Consider the following 21,659-nt stretch of genomic DNA (forward strand, 5'->3'; position numbering starts at 1 on the left):
AGCCATATGCAAAATAATACCCTATAATACAATAGTCGGTTTTGTTTCTAAATGTAAATAAATAAAAAATTGAATTAAAAAATTGAAATGAAAGATGTTTTCCTGAAAGTTTGGGCCAAAAATGTGGGTGTGCATTATAAATGGTAAAATATGGTAACTAAATAGAGCAGCAACACCACAAGGAAGCAATGAAACTAATATGAAGGTGGAATGTTATTCTAGACGACTTGCCTGTCACAAGATAGAATCACCAAAAAGAAATTGTTCTGAAATGAAAGTGACTTCATGGCAATAACCAGATGCAACAGTGGTCCTAGACTGGATCCAGGTTCATGAGAGAACAGTTGCGGGAAGTATTAATATGAATTGGGTATTAGATAATATTAAAGAATTACTAACTTCAAGTATGATGTTATTTTGCTTATGTTATTTTTAACAATGCATCAAGTAAAAAATACAAATATATAATTTTTTTAAAAAAGAAACACTGTCTACATGAATGGATGATTGAACAAAGAAAAAGTCTGGGCTAGAGAGAAGAGGTTTGATAGTCAATAGCATGCACGGTAGCGTAAGAACAGATGAGATCGCCTGTGTAAAGTGAGACAGAGAGACATGGACCAGAGGGACCAGCACCATTTCCAAGACTAGATATAGAACCATCAAACTGAAAAAGAGCGGTTAGAGAAGTAAGATGACCACGAGGAAAATGGTATCCACAGGATAGGAGGAGTTCCAAGAGGGATGAAAGCAATCAATAATGTCAAATCCTGCAGAGAGATCAAGCTGGATGAAGACTGCAAAGAAGTGTCTAACAATGAGACAAGCAGTGACGGCCTGACTGAGAGGAGTTTCTGTAGGGTGACGGGAGCAGAAGTCAGAGGAGTGAACTGCAGTTGAAGAAGCGGAGACACCACTCCCTTTCCGGAGTTTCTTAGAAAGATGAGAACCTGTACAAATAATACACATCGTTCAGATAATGAAATTCCTAGTGATTGGTACTAACACACAGTAACAAAAAAGTGGAAGACAGAATTATAATAATAATAATTAGGGGAGAGAAGTTGATTGCAGAGTTATAAAATAATATACTCCTCTTACATTCCTCACATAATGCCTACATAAAATAAATATCTGATATTACATTTATAATTATCTGTAAATTAAATATAACTATAATTTCATTTTTTCCTATATGGCGCCTAAAGAAAGGTGATATGGCAATCTTATGTATAGATGTGTCACCGTATAAAATGGATAAGTTCCCTTAAAAATTGGAAGTAAACTTTTATAAATTGAATAATCAAGTGAATCAAAAGTATTTATTATCTAACCTAATTAACCCTTAGGCTGCAATTTGATTTCATTCAGGTCACATTTTTATAAGTGACCTGATAAAAATGACATTTAAATAATATTAATAATAAATGACAGTATTTTGATTTTGCAACACATATTCCTTGGTCCCTATTCTAATCCAATGAGATATGCAGGACAGGTATTATTAGCCCTATTTGGCCCCCAAACTTTCTTCTGCTACAAAAGGACTCTGTTCGGAAAAATGTGTGATTTTCCTTGGAGGGATACTGTGCATCCAGAGAAGTTGTGGAACAGCCCCAAAGCTGTTCAGCTTTCTTAATATGTTTAAGAACCTTGGTCCATCCACATGCTTAAGCTCAGCCTGTTTCTTAACAGCCCTTTAAAAAGAACAGTACCTTTTAAAAAATCGTACATTTATAGAATAAAATTGTTTTTTGTCCTTTGTTAAGTGACTAAGTAAAATATTTACATTTTCCATAAAATAACTTTTTAAAACTATAGTCAGTTTTTTCCAGTTTTATTGAGATACAATTGATGTAAGTCAGCTGACTTTAAAGAAAAAGATTTACTCTAACCATAATATAAGAAATATTACATTAATTTTTTGGTAATAATAGTTACCCTATATTGTATCTAATTTATAAAAAGTTCAGACTGTCAAGTACTGGGAGTTTTTTAAAAATGGGTCAGACCTATACTATACTACATAAATAATAGCTAATGGTTTTTAAGTACTTTCTATGCTGAAGACCTTAAAAATTACTACATTTAACAGTTTTAATGACAAAATCTGTAAAGCAAGTATCATTTATCACCATTTTCATTTTACATACAAGGGAACAGATTAAATTTTGCTATATCCAGACATGTAGTCACAGATTTTAGACATGCTATCTTACAATACGCTGAATTTTAATCACATTCCAAAACAATAATAACAATCAAAATCAAAGTTAAAAATATGGTTTGACAAACAAAATTCAAACAGACTCATAGCTGCCAGAGGGGAGGGGAACTGGAGGACTGAATGGAAGAGGTGAAGGGATTAAGAACTACAGAATAGTCACGAGACACAAAGTACAGCACAGGGAATATAGTCAGTAATACTGTAATAACTGTGTGGCGTCAGGTGGGCACTGGAAACATGGGGGTGGGAAGAACATTTTGTAAAGTATATAATTATCCAACTACTATGCTGTATACCTGAAAAGTACAAAATAATACTGAATGTAAACTGTAATTTAAAAGTAAAATAAAAATAAATAAATAAAATATCAGAACAAAAAATGTTTGAGAGCTACACTATGGTAAATTCATAGGAAAGGTGGAGATGGTATAAGAAAATAAAAATAAATACTAGTTTCACGACAATGTGAACATACATATGTATTTCCTTTTTTAAGTCTTCACCTGAGGATATGTTTCTTGCTTTTAGAGAGAAAGGAAGGAGGGGAGGTAGGGGGAGGTGGAGGGAGGGAGGAAGGGAGGTGGGGAGGGGGGAAGGGAGGTGGGGAGGGAGGAGAGAGGGAGAGAAGGGGAGAGAGAGATCAATCTGTTGCCTCCCATATGCACCTGCTCCCCTGCCCCCGCCCCCAGTCAGGGATCAAAACTGCAACCTTTTGGTGTACTGGATGATGCTCCAAGCAGCTGAGCTACCTGGCCAGGGCACAATGTAAATGTATTTAACAATAATTGAATTGTACACTTAAATATGAAGGTGAATTTTATGTGTTTTATTACCATAATTAAAAAACCCAACCTTAGCTTTGTTAGAAAAGTTATTTTAAAGTCTTTACCGTTGAATTTCTCACAATAGCCATTCCTTGCTTATTCACAGTAAAGTACATGTGGGAGCAGTTCCAGGACCCCCATGGATAGCAAAATCCATGGACACTAAAGTCCCTTATATAAAATGTTGTATTTGCATATAATCTACATTTGCATACAGTCCACAACAGTGTATACCTACACATCACTTCATTCTTGTGGATTTGCTATAGTGCTCGGAATGTGGCAAATTTAAGTTTTGCTCTTTGGAGCTTTCTGGAATTTTCTCACCCCCAAATATTTTCAATCTCAGGTTGAGTTTCTTACCCATGGATACGGAGGGCTGACTGTATAATATTATTCCTTCTATTATTAAGGCCTGGAGATTATTTTTTTATAGTTTATGAGTTAAAAATCTATAGGTGTTTTACAGAAATAACCAACTATAAGAAGCCACAAAATAATAGTACATACTTTAATTGTATTCCTACCCGTAACATAAAATTTCCAAATTCTATATGATACAACTTTATAATCTGAAAAAAATTTTTAAATTGAGACTGACATTAAATATAGTAACTGTGGAATGAGAAAAGATCTGAAGCTTGGGTTTCACATCTGATGTACATTACTTCACACCTCTTTATTTCATGCTGCCTGTTAGAGTCTACTAAAGTTTTTTAGCTCCTTCATATCCAAAGACTCTCTGAAAAGAAAAGTGGAATGTTTCGGGACCCTATGGAGGTTATGGGAAATTAGTAAAAATATGTTGAGACGTGCACAGTTGCAAATACCTTTTGCAACAACCTCTGATAGCTCAGAACAATAAAAAGGATACTATTGTTGAATCTAGTCTTTACTGGGAGAGACATTCTAATGACTTGCATAATCTAAAATAAATCTTAAATTATATAAATCATCGTGTAGACAATACATATAAATGACTACACTGAAATTACCTTCAGGTGTTTAAAAATACTTAAAAAACAAAAACTTTTGTTAATTATATTGTAGGTAATTTTTAAAGTCTTCTCACCTTCGGGGTCTAGTCCTTGGGGACATCATTTCATTCCCAAGTATGTGGTACCGTCTTGCTTCATGCAACAACTGATAACACTCCGGAGAATTCTGGATCAATTGGTCCACCTCAACTGTTTGAACAAAGTAGTTGGGATGCAACAGAGGGAGTCTCACATGTGTCAGGAGCTCAGGTAATAGTGGTCTCCTCAGATCAACTGCATGGTAGACCCAACGCATGACGGCTTCAAAAACCATCTCCTCTTTACTAATAACAAGTTCGTCACTACAAATATAGTCAATAAGTTCATCTTTGTCAAGCTCAAGAAATTCTTCATGTTGGGACACATCCTCAAAAGTTTGCAATGCAAAATTCTTGCATTTTGTGAAAAGTGTTTTGAGTGAATGGGTATCAGCAAAGCGCTGGATTCCTAAGCAATTACAAGGATCAAGTTGCTCCTCCAAGAACTTGGCACATGCATCACGGAGAACACTGATCTGAAAGAGGCTTGATGTTTCAAAGAGATATTGCACATTTTCTGTAGTGATCTTCACCTTCCCAGTATAAACATACTGCAAAAAACACTCCATAGCTTCAGCTAAAATACCATTGATTTCAACCAGCATTTCTCGGCTTTCCCTGTGGTCGTTACAAAACATAGCTCTGAAGTAGCTACTACAGGCTGAGAGAACAGCTCTATGGCAAGGAAATTCTTTTCCTTCCACACAAATGATAACATCTGTGAATAAGCGGCTGTCTCGGAATTCATTAAATATTTGGAGTATATTTTCAGCATGGGATGATCCTGAAGAGAAGTCAAAAAACTCATGGCCTGTCAGAGATTTTGGGTCCATTTCAAAAACTTTACGCTTCGTTGCTGGGGAATCACGCACCCCGAGATCCTCTCTGTTTAGTCTTCGCCCCAATATTAGGACCATTGTTACATCAGTTGACTATACAATTGCTGAGAAATGACTGTTAGGGATCTTACTGATGTGGCTAAAAGTAAAAAAAAAAAGGGAAAACATTGAGATGAGTAAAAAATTTAGAATTCAAATGACATATTTGATTTTGATATTAACACTACAATAAAACTGCATAATACATTTCAAGTAGGGTAGAGAGCAACATTTCATTTTAATAAAATTGATAAATAAAAATTACTTTTGCACAGTCAAAACCTTGTAACTAATTTGCAATAGTACTCTGTAAGCGCCCCTGCTGAAAGGATACCACATGCTCTGTGAATTACTAATAACCTTCTGTCTCCCCTTTCACACAGCTGTGTTCTGTTCCGAAGGTAGAGATAAGTCAGAACACTGTAAGACAGAGGATCTGACTGCATTCAGAACACTAATATAAGTGTATATTATCTTAATATAGTGATGCTAGAGAGGAATTCAGTTACCGTTTATCTATCAATGGGCTTTAAAAATATGTATATTGTTTGACCAGCAAGTCCCTCTCTAGAAATTCCAGGGAAATAATCAGGATATGTAGAAAGATTTATCTATAGAGATGTTCAATGCTGTTTTAACAAAAAAGACTTAAAACCACCTAAATGCCTTATAAGGGGGAATTAAACAAAAGTACATCGTAAGGACAGAACAAGGTCTATGCAGCCATTAAAAATTATTTACAGTATTCAACGACATAGGGAAGTATTAAGCAGATAGTAAGTGATGAGCAGGTCATAAAATGTACGCTAAGGAAATAGAAAATTTATGTGTCAGTGCATCTAGGGATAGGAAAAAGGAGGCACATATGCCAAAATATTAAGGTCTTTGTTTATTTTGTTTTTCTCTATTTTCTCCTAAATTTTCACTCTGATTAGGTAGTAATTTGTTTTTAAGTCTCCTTCCTAAGTGACTATGAATAGGTAACTGATGAATTGAGGCACTGAGCTATAGCTGTCAACTCTCTTCAATTTTGATTTTTGAGAGGTTCTTCTACTCACTTTCCCACAGCTCCCTAAGTTGATATGTGATCCAAAATGTGTTTCTAATCGCTTGAGAGCACTCACAGTCACTCTCACCTATTCCCGTGCCCTCAGACTCCCATCACAATCATTTCTAGAGGACCCAGCCTCTTCCCGAAATATTTCAGCAGTCAGAGACCCAGGCCTAACTATGGTGGCACGAAGAAGGCCTAACACGGAAAACAGTATGGTAGCTCCTCAAAACATTTAAAATAGAACTATTACATGACAGGCAATTCCACTTTGGGGTATTTATCTGAAGAAATACAAAAGACTAATTTGAAAAGATGTGTGCAACCCTATGTTCACTGCACATTACTTATAATAGTACCTCCCTTTTGGATAAAAGGGACAAGTTTACTTACATCCATGAAAAGATACTCTGTTCTGTATTCAGTCATCTTACTGCATCTGGTATTTGTCACCTGGTGTCCTAACTGTACCTCATAGAACTGGGGGTAGCATATTGAGTGAGTTAAGTATTAATGTGTGAGGCTGATTAAAACTTGAGTTCTCGAGGACTTCCGGCCAAGATGGAGGCTTAGGTAGACACACTGTACCTCCTCGCACAACCAAAATTAAGGACAACAAAAAATTTAGAAACATAAAAACAACTAGAACTGACAGAGAAATGAACTGTATGGACGTTTGACAACCATTCATCCAGACCTGTAAGAGGGGCGGAGTTGGCAGCCAGCGGAGAAGGGTCTCGACAGGAAACAGTGGTGACTGCTGGACCCAGGGTGAGGGGTGGCAATGGGCGGACCCAGTGAGGTGTGCAAGGTGGCTTGCTGACCGCAGTCCCACATTTGCAGGCAGATAAACCAGGCGAAACTGGGGAGCAAGACAGACTGCACAACCCAGGGCCCCAGCGATGGGAAATAAAGCTTAAAAACACCAATTGAAAACACTTGTGGGGGTTGAGGTGCTGGGAGAGACTCCCGGCCTCACAGGAGAGTTCATTGGAGAGACCCACAGGTTCCTAGAAAGCACACAAGCCCACCCGGGAACCAGCACCAGAAGGGCCGAATTTGCTTGGGGGAAGCGGCAGAAGGGACTGAAATCTGAGAGAGCAGAGCAAGCACCACTGTTCCCTCTCTGACCCCACCCCCACATACCTCGTCACAACCCAGCAACTGGGTAGCACTGCCCTGGTGAACACCTAAGGCTCCACCCCTCACTATATAACAGGCACAACAAGACAAACAAACAACAAAAAAAGAGGCTCAAACAGAACAGATCAAAGCCCCAGAGCCAATACATCTAAGTGACCAAGAGGTAGCCAACCTATCAGATGCACAGTTCAAAACACTGGTAATCAGGATGCTCACAGAATTGGTTGATTTTGGTCGCAAATTAGATGAAAAAATAAAGGCTACACTAAGTGCAATGAAGGAAAATGCACAGGGAACCAATAGTGATGGGAAGAAAACTGGGACTCAAATCAATGGAGTGGACCAGAAGGAAGAAAAAAAGACCAAACAGAAAAGAATGAAGAAACAAGAATTCAAAAAAAATGAGGAGAGGCTTATGAACCTTCAGGATATTTCTAAATGTTCCAACATCCAAATTATAGAAATACCAGAAGGGGAAGAGGAACAGCAACAAGTGGAAAAGTTATTTGAACAAATAATAAAGGAGAACTTCCGCAATCTGGCAAAGAAAATAGACTTCCAGGAAATCCAGGGAGCTCAGAGAGTGCCAAAGAAGTTGGACTCAAGGAGGAACACACCAAGGCACATCATAATTACATTACTCAAGATTAAAATGAAGGAGAGAATTCTGGAAGCAGCAAGAGATAAGGGGATAGGAACCTACAAAGGAGTTCCCATCAGACTGTCAGCTGATTTCTCAAGAAACCTTATAGGCAAGAAGGGGCTGGAAAGAAGTATTCCAAGTCATGAAATCCAAAGACCTACATCCAAGACTGCTCTATCCAGCAAAGCTTTCATTTAGAACAGAAGGGCAGATAAGTGCTTCTCAGATAAGGTCAAGTTCAAGGAGTTCATCATCACCAAGTCTTTATTATATGAAATGGTAAAGGGACTTATCTAAGAAAAAGAAGATAAAAAATAAGAACAGTGAAAGGACAGCAAACTCTCAGTTATTAACAACCACACCTAAAACAAAAACAAAAGCAAACAACTAGAACAGGAACAGAACCACAGAAATGAAGATTAGCAACAGGGGAGTGGGAGGAGGAGAGAGGGGAAAAGGTACAGAAAATAAGGAGCATAGACGGGAGGTAGAAAATAGACAGGGGGACAGTAAGAATAGTATAGGAAATATAGAAGCCAAAGAACTTACAACACATGGACATGAACTAAAGGGGGGGAATGTGGGTGGGAGGGGGTGTGCAGGGTGGAGGTGAATGAAAGGGGGGAAAATGGGACAAATGTAATAGCATACTCAATAAAATATATTAAAAAACAAAAAACACTTGAGTTCTCTTTCTCAGGGGGAACATGTCCATGCCTTTCCTTTCCCTGACAGGTGTACATCTCCTAGGCTCTAGGGGACTCCACTGAGACTTGTAATCAGGGGAGCAATGGGCAGCAGCAGCAGCTCGTCCCAGGCCAAACCTCTGAACCTGTTCCTAAGGTTCCCTTCCCTCTGACTCTCCAGTGAGCTGACAGCAGTCTGCCTTGGCTCATTTCTTTCCTATAACATTTTTAGAATGCCAAGGCAGCCCCACCTAGGCTCTCTCTTGTTGCTTTTTCTGTCCTGAGCTCTGTCTTGTTTCACTGTCCCCAGCTTTAATAAATGTACTCTTTGAAGAAAAAAAAAAAGCAGGAGAAAAAAAAAAAGAAAAACCCCTTATTTTCATAGCTGGTTCCTTAATTATTGACCGACAAGAGGTCTTCCACTTCTTTCACCCAATGTAAAACTGAGAATCCTGGATTAGAACAATTATAAAATCACCTGCTATTATAAAGTATTCAACAGCAACAGGATACTTGTTTACTGCTTTATTTGTAAGACAGACTATCTCTGGGATCTGGGCTGTTTCCTTCCAAGCAGCTTTGGCTTGGCTTTTAGGACATCCTCACTTTGTCTGGACTGTCTGAGAACTCTCCCATTAACCAGTCTCCACAAAGTATGAAATATTTAATATTGGGTTGGCCAAAAATTCATTTGTTTTTTCTCATAAGATGGCTCTAGTAGCACTTATTTGTCTTTAACTTCATTCAAAACAATTCTGTTAAGATTGTACTGTGACAGCTGTCATATCAGTGTGCATTAAAAAATTAAAACTGGTGAATTTTCATGTAGCCATTTTAATATTGAAGATGGAAAAAAATAAGCAACATTTTCAGCACATTTATGCTTTATTATTTCAAGAAAGAAAAAATGAACTGGAATGCAAAGAAAGACCTGTGCAGTATATGGAGAAGGTGCTGTGACTGATCAAACATGGCAAAAGTGGTTTGTGAAGATTCCTGCTGGGTGATGCTCCACAGTCGGGTAGACAAGTGATCAAATTGAGACATTAACTGAGAACAATCAATGCTGCACCACACGGGAGAGAGCCAACATATGCAAAAAACTCCAATCAATAAAGTTATTGGTGCAAATGAAAAATGTGACTTTTATTTCACAAAAAGAACTATACAAACTTCTGGCCACCCCTATATAAACTCTACCTATTGATGACAGAGTAGGTAAATGATTTGCACAGGAGGGTCTTAAAATTATGAGATACATTTTAAAGTTTATTTTTTGGGCCTCCCGATGTAATCGATTCACCTTTGTTTTCCCATTTTCTAAAATCAAGTATTTTAATTACTAATGGAAAAAGTAAACAACTAAGTAGGCATCTCTGGACAAAACAAGAGGAAAATGTTTCTTCCAAGGAAATATAATCACTGAAAATTTGCTCTAGATAAGTTAGTGGATGCAAGGGTGATCAGACTGTCATGTCAATGACTGACTGCCAAAGCCACAAGATTTGTCTCGAAAAGCTAGTGACTCTCTTTTCCTTCCTCTCTTCTTCAGGAGCTTTATTCCTAGAGCTACACTATCATTTGAAAGAACTTTTCTTAACAGAATTCGTAAGTGTTGTAGACCTAGTTTCTGATTGTTAGGTGGATTTAAAGTTACATGTTTTTGGTTTATGGCCCAGAAAAATGAATGGAGACAATTTATTTTAGTGTCTCGCAGACTGGAGAAAAATGTTGAAGGGGAACTGAGACTCCCAGGAAGGAGTAGAAAGGAGTGGGTAAGTACTTTATTCAGTAATGGAAATGATGATGACACTGCCTTCCATTATGATCTTGAGGGCAGAATTGTTCCCAATGACTCTGACTGACCCACAGGACCCCTGGTTAGAGACAGTAAAATGGTTTAAATTCTCAAATAATAATGTTTAGATAGTTCATAAATATAAATATACCTTTTTTGCATTTGCTTGATCAAAGCCTCAGTCAAAATATTTGTGTTGTTTTAGTTTCCACACCTACAATAAATGAAGAACAGCAACATATAAATCAGAATCAATTTACTTCACGCATAGTTGGCATTATTTACTGTACTAATATGTTGAAATATGTTTTTAGTAGATTTCAGTTTCTACCTGGAAGTTTACTTTTGCATAGAAAAGCATTACTGAATAACAATTCTTAGAGCAAATAATTTTATGATATTTTTACATACAAATTAGCTTCACTATTTATCAACTTCATTTGACAATTATATCCTGCAGTAAGGTTTCTTGAGTGAAGCATGAGTAAATGTATCAACAGCATGCTAAATGGTAGCATTAAGATGAGAAAAACATATATACCCTGTGCTAATTCTGTACTGGATATTTGAAGAATGTCTGTAATTGATATAATATCTGAGTTTAAAGCCATTATATAATTCTGAGTTGGTCTACCAATATTACCAAAAGCAAACAGTTTAGTCATTATGTATCATACAACCATGGAATCAACTTAAAAAAATCTCAAATATTCTGGGTAATTCAGGAAAAAATTTTCATTTTTAATCCATAATTATCTAGATTATCCACATAGAACCTCCACGCTTATCAAATAATTCTTTTTAATCTTTTAATATGCAAATGCATTTTCTGCTTTGTTGAAACTTATAAAGATGTAATACCTACAGAAACCAACTAATTCAGCATAACTGGTTTTTTTTTTGATAGGAGGGGAGGAGAGGAAAGCTTAAGAGAAAAGTCTAGCACCTTAAACTGTGCACAGAATAGCAATAGTACTTAAACACAAATGGTTCTCATTTCTGGCCCACACATCTATAAATAAAACTCATAAATTCTGAAGTCCAAATTATGGACTACTAATTTTTTTCTACAGATATTTACAAACACACATCTCTAAATGCTGATTACATGATCATTGTGAGGTGAATATTATCTTGCATGTTTCTTTACTTGTAGAGAGAGCTCAGTCTACCTTTTGTGTTCCTTCAACATTTCAACTTGGTCAAACTAGGGGACTGTTAATGCTAGCTTAGTGCCTCTTCCCAATGGACAATAAGTTTCTGAGCCAACACAGGAATTCAGGTCAATTCAAGAAATATTTACAGAGAGTCTACTTTCTGCCACTGGGGTCACAAATACTGGATTCAGATCCAACTTTAGCCTGTGGGATTGGCTAAAGTAAGAACCAAACATGAACTCTAAGACTGATATGAAAACTGACTCAAATGCTCAGTATTTTTCTAGCAGAAAACACAATCTGTGCAAATTGGAACAGATTCTCTCACAACTGACCTGGTCTAGAATTATATTTAAGGCAGTGATTTTCAAGTGGTGTGCCACAAGATTTTTTAAAATATGCAGTACCCAACTATCTAGTCAGGGGCACTGACCTCTTTCCCATTAGGCTGTCAAATTTAAAACATGACAACAGCCAACACAACAATAGCCATCTGATGTGAACAAATCAACATACTTTTTTGGGTCAGATAAGCAAAATATATTTTTTTTGGTGTGCTACAAAATTTTAGTAATTAGTTTATGTGTGCCTTAAGGAGTAGAAGGGCAAGGCAAATCACCTGGGCATTTTCTGCGGGGTTTTAGCTAATACTTACCAACCTTACAGGTAGTAAGGGAAGAGTTAGAGGAGGCCTGCAAAGTCCAAAGACTTTGGTCCAAAGTCCACTATCAGAATTAATCTAGAGTGTAGCTGTACTGCAACCAAGCTTCTTTTTCCTTTAGAGTGCAGAAATCTGTACAAAGAAAGAAGTTACAATAAGCTTTGAAGATAGTACAGATTAATGAAGGGGCTTATAAAGACTATTAAATACCATGAAGCAAGGGAAACCAACAACATTTTGACTGATGTGGTCTCTACAACATGCAGAAGTGAACTGCCACATGCGACGCTCTACACAACTTCATTTTCTCAAATTTAACTTTGAGTAACAACAGCAGAAACAACAAACCTGTTTTTATCATTAAAGATACACAGTAACTCAAAAGAAGGGAAAAAAACCCAACTGCAACATAATATGAAATCCGTATTTTAAAATAACTATAAAATTATATTTAATATGGTACTATGTAAAATCAGCAATTTTTATAAATTTCAGATATTTTATTCTATTTTCTCGAAGGTAATTTATTTATTCCATTATATTTAATGATTGCTTTTTAAAAATTATAAATTTATACTTCTCAATGTAAACCTTCACTCTTGGAGCAGTGATTCCTAAACCAAGTTTTACAAATGTAATATTTTTTTTAAGATTTTATTTATTTATCTTAGAGGGAAAGGGAAGGAGAGAGAGAGAGAGAGAAATATCAATGTATGGTTGCCTCTCGTGCATCCCCTGCCAGGAACCAGGAACTGGCCTGCAACCCAGGCATGTGCCCTGACTGGGAATCGAACCCCAATCGTGTGGTTCGCAGGCCCGCACTCAATCCACTGAGCTACACCAGCCAGGGCTACAAATGTAATATTTAAATTCCAATCTGCAAGCTGCTATTTTCAACATTTCTAACTTCTTTCATTATTTTTATTGTTTTGTCTTTATTTAACTTTTTAAAATTGTTGTTCAAGTACAGTTTTCTGCCTTTCCCCCTCACCCTCTAATTTAACAGAACCGCCACCAACATACTTACCCAATTAAGATACCACAAACCAACTAAAACCTGAAATTCTTTGTGTAGAACTGTAGCAACTAGTGAATACCCTTTGTTTACTAGAAACTCAAATGGTCAATACATTATGACTTTGATTAATGAGAGGAAGAGAAATAAGAGGTATCTGATGATGAAAAATCTAAGAGTGCTTCAACAATGTCAGACTGAACCACATAGTCTATAAGTAAAAAAAAAAAACTATCTTTTCCCAAATCACAGAACCAAAAACACTGAATTTCTCCACTCATTGTGTCTCTCCCTGGCCTTAAAACTTTTGACTACTAATGTTATCTAATGGAAGAAAAATAAATCATTAATCACCAGACATTATACCTGGTATTAAGTTGTCCTATTGAGCCTATGCATGCTTCTCACTAGACTTGACATGTAAACTTGACCTCATTGGTTTTACCCCACTAACATGCTTCTTTTAGGTATTTAATGCATTTTCAAAATTTCAAATCAAAAGACCTATAGATAAATATTAGTTACGCTTTCTGTTGGCAAAATTGTTTTTGGTTCTCTTACCAGAATTAGTTAAATTTGCAAGGATACAATGGGTGCTCTGCCACCTGAACAAGTTCGAGATCCAGTATTTTAGATGACTTCTCTATGTGTAAATGTGTAAGTCAAATGGTTTTTATTTACCCTAGTGGTGGCACAAATATGGACACAAATACATTTTACAAACCTCTGAATAAAGCCTAGTTTAAACACCAATTTAGTAGACTTTTAAGATGTGCCAAAATCTGAAACACTATATAGCCCTTATGTGAATTTAGGCAGAGTGACAAACTCTTCAACTAAAAAAAGTTAGTTTAGCTGTTGTTTTTAATAGAATAAGTCTTTAAAAGTATATAAAATAACTGCAGTTGTTTATTTAATAAATGGTATTTATTTTTCAAAGGGCTGACCTTTTGATTTTAACGAAAGGTCAGAAAACAAGGAAGTTAAAACAAAGTTTTTTGAAAAAGCATCAAGGTTCTAGCAACTTGGACAACATCCAAGCAAGTTTAAATTAAAGCTGACAGTCCTTTTTAATTTTTATCCTCACCTGAGGACATGCTTATTGAATTTAGACAGAGGGAAAGGGAGAAAAAGAGAGGGAGAGAAACACCAACGTGAGAGAGCAAGGCTGACAGGTTGCCTCTCTCTTCCTCTCACACCCGCCCCTATCTCGGACCAACCAGAACCACAACCCAGACACGTGCCCAGTAAGTCCTCCAAGCCGCAACCTTGCAGTTTGCCAGACGGGATGCCCAACCAACTGAGCCACACCAGCCAGGGCTCTAACTCATTTTTTAAATTTCTATTTATTTATATTAAATTTATCGGGGTGACACTGGTTAACAGGTTTCCAGTGTGTAATTCTATGATACATGATCTGCACGTTGCATCGTGTGCCCACTGCCCAAAGGCAAATCACCTTCGGACACCATATACATGGCCCCCTTTACCCTTCATCCCCCTCCACTCTGCTTCCCTCTGGTAACCACCATAATGTGTCTATCAGTTTCAGTTTTATACCCCATATGAGTAAATCATACAGTTCTTGAACTAACTCAGAACGCTATTTCTTCTTCCTGTATAGAGACTAAGTCACAGGCTTTGTCTGGACAAGCTGCCTTTCAATGGTTTTATTTAAGGGTTTGCATTTTGTACATATTTAGATAGGTTAAAACCCCCGAATCACATGTGAGGAGGAAGCTTGGGATCACAGAACCTGCTCTTTCCGGGGTAGCCACCTCCACTTCAATTTTAAAAGCCCATTAAAATGCGTAACTATTGAAAACTGTTTATATTCAGTCCCTGCTTGAACCAGGCCGCCCAGTCGCTAAGTCAACCTCCTACATAGATGCACTGTTTTCGGTCAATTCTTACAGATTTACAGGAAAAGAAAACCTGATAATACCGAAGCACTCTATTTCCACGATCTCCTCAGGAGGTCAGGAAAACCGCATCTTCAACACACTAAGCAATGACTGCTTTCGTATATTTTATTATAGTCACATTAACTTACAATTTTAAAAATAAGACATTTGCAATTCGCTATCATAGGGATTAGCACATACAAGAGTGAGCTATAATCCTCCAAAGAAAACAATTCATCCTAACCGAGGAACTGAAGAATCTTTTAACTTTTAGGAGTATATCCTTAAAGAATATTTGATTTTTTCCTACACCTTGGTCGACAGCAGGCAGATTTTAAATCTATTTCCCGTACCTAATAAAAATCAACCTCAGCTATCTGTAGCTGCAAACACTTCAGACGTGAATTTTAAAATGCTGCTCAAGGGTTCAAAAGATTAATCATTAAAACCCACTAAACTAGCTATGCACAGACACCGCTTGACTGATGCGCCCGCCCTACAACGTGGCGTTGTGGTCCTTCTTTAGCTATTTAAACCTTGTTTATAGAACCGTCAAGAACCAATTCGCAAGAGGACTTTCTTCCCACCATTCTGGCAGGCAAGGAGACGCCACTCAAACGGGGTTCATTTTGCGGTCCTCGAGGGAGCGCCGCGGCTGCAGTTGCCTGCGGGCACAGAACTGGCCCAAACTGCTGGCAGAAGCCGCCAGGTTCACTCTGGGGGCGACGGGGGCGCGCGCCGCGGCCGCGGGCTCCTCTCCGGCCGTAGCTGCAGGAGAGTCCCGGGCGCGCGCCCTCGCGCGTCCTCCAGATCACCTTCAAGGGGGCGGGGAAGAACTGCCTGGACGGACCACAGAGCGACCAGACGGCAGCCAATAAACACGCGGAACTCGCCCCGCGGTTCCCGCCCCGCGAACTACCCCAGGCGCCCAATCCCGATCGCGATAACAGTCTGCGCACCGAGTGTGCAAGTCTTGTGGGCGGGGGAATGAGGAACTAAATTAAGAAAACGAGTCCTGGAGTGGTAGGAAGATGGGGAGGGTAGGCGGAGACTCCGCCGGAGGAACGCCCGCCACCCCGCCCGCCACGATTCCCCCGGGACGGTCCTCCAGGGCCGGGTTCTCCGCGCGAGCCCCGCCGCGATCCGTGGTAAACAAAGGCTCGCGGGGAGTGGGGGCGGCGGGTAACGGTCAGGTGACAGTGCCGAGCACATTTCGCAACTGCTTTAATTGGGCTTCTCCCGCCCGTAGCCTGGGGACCCACCGGGACCCCGTCAGCCGCCCCCGACAGACAGCGGTCGCCCCACCAAACGAGAAGGCTTGATCTGAGGCCTTCACATTCTCAGTGTTTTTTCCGGTTAAAAAAGAGCAGCGTCCCGTTCGGAGCCCATCGGCAACACGCGGGACTGGTCTCCCCGGCCCCGTCCGCCAGGTGCTCCCGCCCACCGGGCACCGGGGTGACCCGCACCTGCTACCCCCAGCCTTGGCGGCCTTGCCCCTCCCAAACCGCCCCCCGCGGGGCGCGTCACCAGCGCCGCGGTTCCCGGGCGGCAGTGCCAGGAGGCAGGGGTGCCCTCTCTTCAGGACTGTCGTTAATGAGCTGAAGACCCCTAAGAAAGCCCCGTAGATCCCTCGCCCCCGACAGGGACCCTGCAGCCCCAACCACAGTCTCTCCTCAGAACGCCCAGGTCTGGCTCCGCGAGGCCGGCCGCCGCTGGCTTCCCTCTTGCAGACAGACAACCCCGTGGTTGTGACCTCGGTCGCCCCTCCGCCCCTGTTCTGGCCGGTGCCTCGCCTTTCGGCCGGTCCCGGAGCTGTCATTCCCGGGTACCTCTCGGCGAAGGCTGGAAGTGGCCAGCAGCGGCTGTCCCGCGGTCCGTTAGCGGCCGGCGGCGCAGGTCTCCTTTCAGCCCGGAGACACCTCGAGCCACCAGTCTCTGCCGCAGCTCACAACAAAGGAAACATGTGACCGTCGGGGCCAAAACACGGAGCGTCACCGACCCTTGGCCAATCTGAGTGGACTCCCCGCTCTCGGGGCACCCTGGGAGATGTAGTTTTTACCCTGGGGGGGGGATACCGCGGAGGCCACTAGGGTTTTCTGCTGTAGAGCGAGGTGCAAGAGGGGCAAGACCCAGTCCGGGGACTGCTGATTCAGAAATACTTTGTTTTAGTTAGAGACAGATTAAGGAGTTGCATCCGTTTTAGGAGCCTAGTGGGAAACCCGAGTGATTTGTTTATTGGCACGTCCAAGGCAAAAAGCACATTTCCATGAAGTCACAGAACCTTGGAGTTTGGGATGAGGTTTAGAGATCTTTTAAATTTGACTCCTCAGTTCCCAATTGTGAAATCTGAGGGCCTGAGAGGTGAAAGGAACTAAAACCTCCATTGCTAGATAGCTCAGGGAAACTGTCTTTCTATGTAAATATGTTAAATTCTGGATTACCTTCTTATTATAGACGCACATGCCAAGTCAAAATTGTCGCAAATCCCTACTTTCCAAATCAGATAGATTCACCAAAGAACATTCTTTTGTCTTTTTGTTTCCGCAGATTTTTTTCAAGGATTAGTATACCTCCTGACTTTCTTTTTCTTTAAAAAAATTGTATTTATTTATTTTTAGAGACAGGGGATGGGAAGGAGAAAGAATGGGAGAGAAACATCAATGTGTGGTTGCCTCTCATGTGTCCCCTACTGAGGACCTGGCCTGCAACCCAGGCGTGTGCCCTGACTGGGAGTCAAACCGGCAATCCTATGCTTCAGGGGCCGGCGCTCAATCCACTGAGCTACACCAGCCATGGCTACCTCTTGACTTTCAAACACTTAACTAGTTTTTGGTTTCTAATATCACATTTCTAACGTCTCTCTTCTATTCTTGATGAATGCATGCCTTTAGTAAATAAGATTGCATTGCAATGACCAGAGATGTTCATAACATAGAAGGCCAGTATCCAGTCCTTACATGCTCTTAGGCTTCTTTTCCATTTCTTATTAAAAACAAAAATTTCTGCCATTTATTGAGTTCCCACTAAGCTCCAGACTCAGTGCTAGGCACTTTGTATATATCCTTTAACTCTCATAGTAATTCAGCAAAGTAGGTGGTATTATCCCATTTTACAGGCGAAGAAACAGGGAGGATAGACAGCCCCAGGTCACTCCGTTATTAAACGGTGAAGCTGAAGTTCACACAAACATTAAAAAATTACATTTACATTAAATGTAGGCACACAATTATCTTTCTAAATAGTTTATTTATGAAGTTAAATATTACAGGGTCTGTAGTGCAAGGGCAGTGCCGTCTTCCACCCTTCCTCTTCCTGGTTCTCAGAAAGCAACCACTTTCTGTTATGTTAACTATTGTACTTAGTGTCTATTTCCATATAGCAAATGGCTATTTTCTTTTCTTTTATAAATTTATTTATTTTCTGTGAGAGAGAGAGAGAAAAACATCATCAATGTTCGATCAGTTGCCTCTTGCCTTTCCCCAACTGGGGACCTGGCCAGCAACCTAGGCATGTGCCCTGGCTGGTAATCAAACCAGCAACCTCTTGGTTTGAAGGCTGGTGCTCAATCCATTGAACCAAACCAGCCAGGGCATGGCTATTTTCTATTATGGTAGTTGTCATCCCTGCTGCCCCCATCTTTCCAATATTATAATTTCTGTTAAATAATTATTTAATGTTTATGTTATTAAGACTATTATTCACCTGACATAAAATTACATTACAAGGCCATGGTAATCAAAACAGCCTGGTACTGGCATAAGAACAGACACATAGATCAGTGGAACAGAATAGAGAGCCCAGAAATAAACTGAAGTCTCTTGTCAATCAATATTTGACAAAGGGGGAAGAAGCATAAAATTGAGTAAAAATAGACTCTTCAACAAATGGTATTGGGACATCTGAACAGCTACATGCAAAAAAAAAAAAAGGAAACTGGACCACCAACTTACACCATAAATAAAAATAAATTCAAGATGGATAAAAGACTTAAATATAAGTCATGATACCATAAAAGTCTTAGAGAAGAACATAGGCAGGAAATCTCAGATATTCCATGCAGCAGTATTTTTATCGATATGTCCCATATAGCAAGGGACATAATGGAAAGAATAAACAAATGGGGCTTCATCAAAATAAAAAGCTTCTGCACAGCTAAAGAAAACATTAGTAAAATGAAAAGGGAACCAATTGTATGGAAAAATATATTTGCCAATGATATCTCAGACAAGGGTTTGATATCCAAAATATATAAAGAACTCACATGACTCCACATCAGGAAGACAAACAATTCAATTTAAAAAATGGGCAAAGGACCTGAACAGACACTTTTCCAAGGAGGGCCCAGAGACATATGAAAGGATGCTCAGCATCACTAGCCATCAGAAAGATGCAAATTAAAACCACAATGAGATACCACCTCACACCAGTGAGAAAGACCATCATAAACAAATCAACAAGTGCTGGTAAGGTTGTGGAGTAAAGGGAACCCTAGTGCACTGTTGGTGGGGATGCAGACTGGTGCAGCCATATGGAAAACAGCATGGAATTTCCTCAAAAAAACCAAAGATGGAATTGTCTTTTGATCCAGTAATTCCATGTCTGGGATTATACCATAAGAATTCCAAAAACACTAATTAAAAAGAACCTATGCATCCCAATGTTCATAGCAGCACAATTTACAATAGTCAAGTGCTGGAAGCAACCTAAGTGCCCTTCAGTATATGAGTGGATCAAAAAACTATGGTACATTTACACAATGAAATAATACACAGCAGAAAGAAAGAAGGAACTCCTACTCTACAGGACAGCATGGATGGAGCTGGAGAGCATTATGCTAAGTGAAATAAGCCAGGAGGTGAAAGAGAAATATCATATGATCTCACCTATAGTGGGACCTGATCAACAAAACAAACAAGCAAGCAAAATATAACCAAAGATATTGAAATAAAGAACAAACTGACAGTAACCAGAGGGAAGGGGAGGGAAATAATGGGGGAAAGAAGGGAAAGGGTCATCAATGAGTTTGTAAAGGACCTATGGACAAAGCTAAAGTGGGGAAGGATTGAGGGTGGGAGGTGGGGGTGGGTGGGGTGGGGGAAATTGGTGGTGGGGGAATGGAGACAACTGTATTCAAACATTACTAAAACACACACACACACACACACACACACACACACACACACACACACAGTAAATCCCCCCAAAAGACTTTATAATTCAATGCTTTCTTGTATGGACTTTTTTTTCCAGGAATAGGCAGGCAACTATGCACTGGTGGATCCTCACTGCTTTAATAAATCTCAACTGCCTGGCAGTGCATACAGTTCTTTCCTGATGCACTTTAGGGTCTATGTCTGCAGCCTAAACACCATTGTCAATAAACCAGCCACAGCTGCCCAAAGGACTCTCTCCAGGCCATTCCCATTCATATCCATTTCCCCATGCCTCCTATGCCCCCTCCTTCCCTTCACCCCATTCACTAGACTAGCTCCTGTTCTTTCTTCCAGGAGTCAGCTTGTGGGTCCTCTCTCTGGGGAGACCCTCTTTTCCTCCCCATTTTCCTCTGGGCTAGGTATCTCCCCTCCATCTTCCAGCAAATTGTCCTCACGTCCTTCCCAGTAGTCATCACACTACTTGTGCCTGTTTGTTTACGTACTTTTCCCAACTGAGTACCCTCTGAGATCCCTGAGGTCAGGGATCATGTCTTATGCATTTTGTTTGTATTGACTGATTTTTTCCGAGAGAGAGGAGGGGAAAGAGAGAGAGAGACACGCTGATACGTTGTTCACCTATTTATGCATTCACTGGCTGATTCTTGAATGTACCCCGACTGGGGATATCAAATCCAAAATCTTGGTGCCTCAGGGCAACGCTCCAATCAACTGAACTGCCCAGCTGGTGCCTTCATTTTGTATCAATAGTGTACCTAGTAGATATTCAGTGAGTATCGTTTAACTCATGGGATGGTCTCCACTTCTTTATGTTAGGGGGACCTGAGAGGAAAACAAAATGGTGCCACCAGATCCCCTGGGATTCACTGGACTTGGCTGTATGACGATGTCCTCAGACTCTCTTAGAAAAGATGGGTACAGGGTCATCAATCATAGCTGAGAGAGGAAGGAAGGGAGAAGACCACCAGACCGGCAGCCCTGGAGGCCGGCAGAGGGCTGCTGGTGGATGTGAGAGCTCCTAGGGCAGCCAGGGTCTGAGCGGTTTCAGCGTTGGTGAAGGACCCTGGAAGTTATGCGTGCCCTATGAGTCAGTGAGCGTGGCCGGGTAGCAGCAGTCTTTTCCGCAGCTGGGGCTAGAATATAAGCAGACCTCTTGAGTCCAGGGGGAGTCTTCTGAAACCGAGTGAGATTGAAGCTGTAGTGGGATTTGTTTTACGCAGTGTTTACGATCCAGGTTGGCCTGGTCATGTGAAGGAGGCAGATACTGGGAGGAGGAGGCCGGGCCTCCCCTTTCAGGGATATGGTATTATACTGTTCCGTGTTCTGTCTTCTTGCAGTAGCACATGGCCGTCCTCCGTTTGCTGTTCAGAGCACCCATGACTCTCTAAGGTTTAAGGTTGCCAAATATCCCTTGTTCCTCCAGCCT

At 40.2% G+C, this 21,659-nt stretch overlaps 1 protein-coding gene across 4 annotated transcripts in view; it reads right to left on the minus strand.

The window, feature by feature from the left end:
• The window catches only part of KLHL24 (kelch like family member 24), a 41,553-nt gene extending 24,526 nt beyond the window's left edge, over positions 1-17,027 (minus strand). The window contains exons 1-4 of one of the 4 annotated variants that reach the window (XM_037027640.1): positions 16,892-17,027; positions 12,138-12,275; positions 10,477-10,539; positions 4,124-5,104 (exon numbers count right to left, since the gene is read on the minus strand). In XM_037027640.1, the coding sequence (XP_036883535.1) occupies positions 4,124-5,043 (920 nt within the window). In that variant the 5' untranslated portion in view covers positions 5,044-5,104; positions 10,477-10,539; positions 12,138-12,275; positions 16,892-17,027. Of the gene's footprint in view, positions 1-4,123; positions 5,107-10,476; positions 10,540-12,137; positions 12,276-16,891 lie in introns of all 4 variants that reach the window. The other 3 variants (XM_037027637.1, XM_037027639.1, XM_037027638.1) reach the window with 3 other exon arrangements.
• Between the last annotated feature and the right edge of the window lie 4,632 nt (positions 17,028-21,659).

The sequence above is a fragment of the Sturnira hondurensis genome, unplaced genomic scaffold (genome assembly GCF_014824575.4).
Source record: "Sturnira hondurensis isolate 20B ecotype Veracruz unplaced genomic scaffold, ASM1482457v3 Scaffold0019216, whole genome shotgun sequence".
NCBI classification, from domain to species: Eukaryota; Metazoa; Chordata; class Mammalia; order Chiroptera; family Phyllostomidae; genus Sturnira; species Sturnira hondurensis.